A 6,000-nucleotide genomic window follows, 5' to 3' on the forward strand; every position below is an offset into this window, starting at 1 on the left:
CGTGCCACCCTGAAGAACTTGCATGTCATAAAATGCGAATGAAGAAAGTCCATTGAAAAATGCCATCGCCCCGCCAACAGTAACACGTTTCACAGTCGAGGTACAAAGAAAAAGCACATTGTCCTACACGCTTGCGACATGACTGCCGCATGCTTGAGAAAACCCAATTCTATGAATTTGTCATGCTCCCAAGGACGACTGAACAACAGTGAGCAAAGTGCTTGTCAATTATGCATTTGCCGTACATGGGATGCCTTCTACCTCAAGTGAACTTGTCGGCCTCACTTAACCCACATAAGTGCCACAGCTACCAACACTATTGTACCATATTTAGTGTCGCTCTTAATAGCAGTAACGTCAATATAATTTTACCATTTTTCACCTTTTTTGTGGATAAATACTGTGTGTATATCTATACAGTGTTGGGGAGTAACATGTAATGAGATCATGTCATTTAATTATAAAATCTATGTAATTGTAGTCCGTTACATTACTTGGAGAAATTGTGTAAGTGTAGCTGCTTTTGGAAATTTCCATTACAAATTTTGTGACATTTGAAACATCGCTTGTGATTGGCTCTTTCTGGTCATGTGCCATTCTGCTGTCGTCTCAAACATGACTTACTTTTCCAAATATGGCCTTGAAGCGCCATCTTGTGGTGCAATGGATTAGTTTGAGATTTTGAAAGGCTCATCGTTACACTTTTGAACATATATATATATATTATATATATAAAAGAATATTGACTTTTGAACAGTTTTATATTTTTAATTTTGGACTTTTTTATGGAACATTCGCTGATCTGGTTTGTCATATGAAGTGATATTGTCTAAATTATGCACTTTTGCCATTAGGTTAACATGGTATCGTGTTCTCCACATGGTGTATATGTATAAATATATGTATAATGCAAACATTTTTGATTATGCATTTATGTTTTATCATGTTTTTATGTCAGTTCATTATTTGTGTAAAGAACAAATATGTGATTGATTCCAAAATAATGGGTAACTGCAAAGCATTCTTCCCAACACTGTTTGTATATACTGTATATATAATACTTTGATTTAAATACATGTTACCGTTTATATTTATCGATGAACTATGTGATGATATTTATGGGTAACATATTAATTAACTGTATGATGTGTGTGTATTTTTTTAAAGCACTTTGAATCCTCTCTGTGAAAAATGCTTTCTTAATAATATGTATTTACTATATTGAATACCAGTAGAATAGTAAATAAGAACATTTGCTCAATAATGACAGTATATTTGATCATTTTAGAGATGTAAATAAACTTTTGTTTTTTTTGCTATCAATTGACTGTAAAAAAAAAAAAAAAAGAAAGTGAATTGTCTGATTATTAACAGGTAGATATCTGTACCTTCATTACAAACACTAACCAAAGATAAACTGGATAATGCAGCTTTTTTAAAATTGAATATACTGCGGGTATGTGTTGTTTTGACGCCCGAATCAGTGTCCAGTATGCATGGCAATGTAATATTTAAGCAGTGGCATGTGCAATGGTTTGTACAGGGCAGCAGAGCCACAGTGTAGTGGATGAGAGCTGCTGCTGCTGCAACAAGAGACAGGACGCGTCTTGGATCACAAATAGGGATGCAGGGCGCATGCGCACTGCTCCCCGTTTACTGTATGATATTCGCCGTGGTGGAAAAAAGGGGAGCAGGCAACAATCGGGATTTTTTTTTTTTTTTTTTTTTTTAAACCAGCGTGGGGCAAAAAACACGACGAAATAATCTCCAGTGGATGTGAAAACGGACCCTTACCAACAGGTACGGTTTGGATCGATCGCCTGTGATCGCCCTCTTTTATTTATTTCTTTTTTCTGCATTTTTTTTTTTCCCTCCTTGGAAGATTTTGACATGATTCTGGTCTCGTCGACGCTGTTGTATTTGATCTAAGCAGTGACAAAACACTGGGATTGCTTCATCGTCCGCTACTGCTGCGTTGCTTCATTTGACAATCGAAGGAGGCTTTTTTTTTTTTGGGGGGGGGTTTTTTTGTTTTGTTTTGTTTGTTTTTTCAATATAAATAAACCGTAAGTACACCGCTCGACAAACGCAACATTGTTATTGAAAACACCGTACGTACATAGAAATACGCAATTATGAGACAACAGACGTGCTTGGTGTGTTTTTGTTGATGCCAGTGATGCTTTTCTCGAGCATTTTTGTGCAAATTGTGTGAAATATGCGCAGGTTGATTTGGGTAATTAAGCAAGATATATGCGTGTCAACACAAACGCAGGTAAAAAGGGAACAAAAACACGAATGCTTCGTGCGACTTTTTATTTTCTGTTTGATTTTTTGATTTTTTGAATCCAGCTTGTGTCTACTGTGCATGCTGTAGCTAGGGTGTGATCGAGAGCATCTTAGTTTATTTGGAGAGGAAGAGGGGGCTTTAAAACGCTCTTGCGTGAATAATATGAATAATAATAATAATAAGGTCGCTTTTGAAGCATTTCCTTCATTGTGCATTCACCTGAAGTGGAAAAAGGATGCATGTAATAGACAAAAGTGTGGCTGTTTAAACGAAATGAATGTGAGACAGTTAAATAGAATGGGACAGTGCTGTTGGAGACATTGCGGTGGATGAGTGGATGATAGGCGGATGATTTTTTTTTTCTTCCCCTCATTTTGCTTTCTTTAGGTGTGATGAGACAAAGGAACAAAGGATGCCTTAGAGGAGAGGTTGCCTACATGCCCGGAATCCTCCTCAAAGCCCACTGCCGCAGCCAAATGGATCTAATGCCTCCTCCCGCCGCCGCCGCCGCTGCCTCCTCCTCCAGATCATGATACTAGGCTGAAGCTATCCCCGCTTATCTTTATGATCCCTCCTCCATCTATGGCGAACTATAGCCATGCAGGGGACCACACCATCTTGCAGAATGTCTCTCCTCTCGCCACCTTCCTCAAATTGACCTCCCTGGGCTTCATCATCGGCGTCGGCGTGGTCGGGAACCTCCTGATCTCCATCCTGCTGGTCAAAGACAAGAGCCTGCACCGAGCGCCTTACTACTTCCTGCTGGACCTGTGCGCCTCCGACATCCTGCGCTCGGCCATCTGCTTCCCCTTCGTTTTCACCTCGGTCAAGAATGGCTCGGCGTGGAGCTACGGCACGCTGACGTGCAAGGTGATCGCCTTCCTGGGCGTGCTCTCCTGTTTCCACACGGCGTTCATGCTCTTCTGCGTGAGCGTCACGCGCTACCTGGCCATCGCTCACCACCGCTTCTACACCAAAAGGCTGACCTTCTGGACGTGCCTGGCCGTCATCTGCATGGTGTGGACGCTGTCGGTGGCCATGGCGTTCCCGCCCGTGCTCGACGTGGGCACGTACTCGTTCATCCAGGAGGAGGACCAGTGCACCTTCCAGCACCGCTCCTTCCGGGCCAATGACTCGCTGGGCTTCATGCTCCTCCTGGCACTCATCCTCCTGGCCACGCAGCTGGTTTACCTCAAGCTCATCTTCTTCGTCCACGACCGGCGAAAAATGAAGCCGGTCCAGTTCGTGCCCGCCGTCAGCCAGAACTGGACCTTCCACGGGCCCGGGGCCAGCGGGCAGGCGGCCGCCAACTGGCTGGCCGGATTCGGTCGGGGCCCGACTCCGCCCACTTTGCTGGGCATCCGGCAGAACAGCAACGCGGCGGGCCGCAGGCGTCTCCTGGTGTTGGACGAGTTCAAAACGGAGAAGAGGATTAGTAGGATGTTCTACATCATGACCTTTTTCTTCCTGGCGCTCTGGGGGCCTTATCTGGTGGCCTGCTACTGGCGGGTGTTCGCCAGGGGCACCGTGGTGCCCGCCGGCTACCTGACGGCCGCCGTATGGATGAGCTTTGCCCAGGCCGGGGTCAACCCGTTCATCTGCATCTTCTCCAACAGGGAGCTGCGGCGCTGCTTCAGCACGACGCTCCTCTACTGCCGAAAATCCAGGTTACCGAGGGAACCCTACTGCGTTATATGAAGGTTTTTACCGCCCCCCCCCCCTCACCTTCACTTTCCCCCCTCGATTGATCACATCAATCTGGGCTTTTTCCTCATGTACAGCTCTCTTTCTCTCTCTCTCTCTCTCTGCTAGCTTTCCTTCTTCTCATCCCTCCTTTCCAATCACTGTTGGCGATCGCATCCGAAAAAAAAGGAGGCCGCAGGAGTACAACAGGGCGGTGTTGATCGCCCCTTGTTGTTTCGTACCGCGTGGAAGGCCATGCCCGTGCAGAGAAGCAAAAATTAAATAAAAACGACAACGCTTTGGATTTTTTTCAAGATGCATTATTCTGTGAGGTGTGAAATACAAGAAAACGAGAAAAAAAGAATACAACAAAGAAATGATACCTCTCAAGGAATCACTGGAAATGTTTTGCATTTTTCAGAGTTGCACTACTAAAAAGAAGATGTAAAGATTTTGGTTGCAAAGACAACACTCTTTTCCCCTCCTTTTTCTCCAAACGAAACGATGAATGCTTTAATTGGCAACAGACTACACACACAAAAATCGCTGTAAGTAAGGCAAACGTGTTGGAATTACACCATCACCAGTGTAATGTAAGTGGTAACTTTTTTTTCATTTACCAAGGGGTGGGATGGGGGTCTTAAAATGGGGGCGGGAGGATTTTTCTGACGTGTGATTTTTTGACGTTTCAACTAGAATGGATTTCTCGTAGTTTTCTCGATACGTCCCTTAATAGTGTCTGCCATTGTTATTTTCTTATCACCTTTTACAGCGGGGAGGGGAAGAAAATGCTGATTTTTCTTTGAAAAGAAGCTTTTGGGAACAAACGTGTGCTTAAAAAAAAAAAAAGACATTTGAAGATAAATGTGTCATCATATCCATGTACCCTCAACACTACCATATTGTTACCGATGCCACTCCGGATGTTCTTGCCTTAATGGTTACAATGCTATTGTCATCTTGGTTCATTCAATGCACTCCGTGTCCTTCCTTGGATGCAAGGGTGAATTTATTTATTTTGAATCACATGAAGTGCATGTCGATTTTTTAAAAAGCTGGTCCACTTTTTTTTTTTTTTTTTTAATTTGTTTGATTTTTTTTACTCTGCAACAGTTTTCTGTGCTCAGAGCACAGGCAATGAGTGTGTGTGTTTGTGTTTGTGTGTGTGAGCACGTGCGTGCGTGTGAGAGTGCATCAAACAGTCACTTCAAGACCAGAGCCTTAGTATGATATCTTGCACAATTTGTAAAAAAGTCAAAACAAAACAACACAAAACAAAAAAAAGAAAAAGACAAAAAAAAAGGGGGACATTTAAGGCACACAGTCTTGTTTCTACTTTCCCTACATTTGCTCTCGAATGATTGTTTTCAATTATTTTTTCTCTCTCTTCTCTATCTCTTGTGGCCATTTTTTTTGAAAACAATTACTCTGTTCCTTTTTGTAAATTATAGATGGTGTGTAAGTATGTGAGTCTTTTATTTACTTTTTGGAGTCCCGAATGTGAGTACGGTTTCAGTTAGGATTGCATTTTGCTGAAAGTTAACTGTGTAACCTGTTGCTTTTTTTTTTTTTCCAAAAATAATAATAATAAAAAAAAAGAAAGTTTCCATTTTTTTCCCCCACTATGGTTCATTTGATACCCATGATATATATGGGGAAACATGCTCAATTTACTTATGTCTTTTGTCATAATGTGTTTCTGTAACTTGGATTTATTACTATCGGGCTGGTCGGTGGAATAGTGGTTAATATGTCTGCCTCAAAGTCAGGAGAACCAGGTTTGAATCTCCTTTGTGGAGTCAGCATGTGCAAAAAAAAGGGGCTTTAAAGGGAAGGAGAACATGAAAAACAAAGGTGTATTTTAAACATGGATTGATAAAAATGTATTTAAGTTAGGAGAAAATGTGAAATTTGTCAACACCCTAGACTAGAGAGAGTGATTTCAGACTGCATCTGCTTTTCAATAATTAAAAAAAAAACATTTTCATGATGGAATCCCTTGGGACAACATTTGCTTGTCATCGAAT

At 42.0% G+C, this 6,000-nt stretch overlaps 1 protein-coding gene across 3 annotated transcripts; it reads left to right on the plus strand.

The window, feature by feature from the left end:
• Positions 1-1,586: 1,586 nt before the first annotated feature.
• On the plus strand, positions 1,587-5,580 carry gpr85 (G protein-coupled receptor 85). Of its 3 annotated transcripts, XM_061762601.1 has the most exons (3): positions 1,587-1,800; positions 2,678-3,990; positions 4,103-5,580. In XM_061762601.1, exon 2 carries the CDS (start codon positions 2,855-2,857, stop codon positions 3,986-3,988), a length of 1,134 nt encoding a protein of 377 aa, XP_061618585.1. In that variant the 5' UTR covers positions 1,587-1,800; positions 2,678-2,854; the 3' UTR covers positions 3,989-3,990; positions 4,103-5,580. The 3 variants fall into 3 exon arrangements, with proteins under 3 accessions (XP_061618585.1, XP_061618584.1, XP_061618583.1); XM_061762600.1 differs by having other exon boundaries at positions 1,591-2,066; positions 2,678-5,580; XM_061762599.1 differs by having other exon boundaries at positions 1,591-1,800; positions 2,678-5,580.
• Positions 5,581-6,000: the final 420 nt, after the last annotated feature.

Source organism: Phyllopteryx taeniolatus, chromosome 22, assembly GCF_024500385.1.
Source record: "Phyllopteryx taeniolatus isolate TA_2022b chromosome 22, UOR_Ptae_1.2, whole genome shotgun sequence".
NCBI classification, from domain to species: Eukaryota; Metazoa; Chordata; class Actinopteri; order Syngnathiformes; family Syngnathidae; genus Phyllopteryx; species Phyllopteryx taeniolatus.

Excerpts from the sequence above, each read along its gene's own strand:
- gpr85 (XM_061762601.1), top strand. The coding sequence starts at position 2,855 with ATGATCCCTCCTCCATCTATGGCGAACTATAGCCATGCAGGGGACCAC.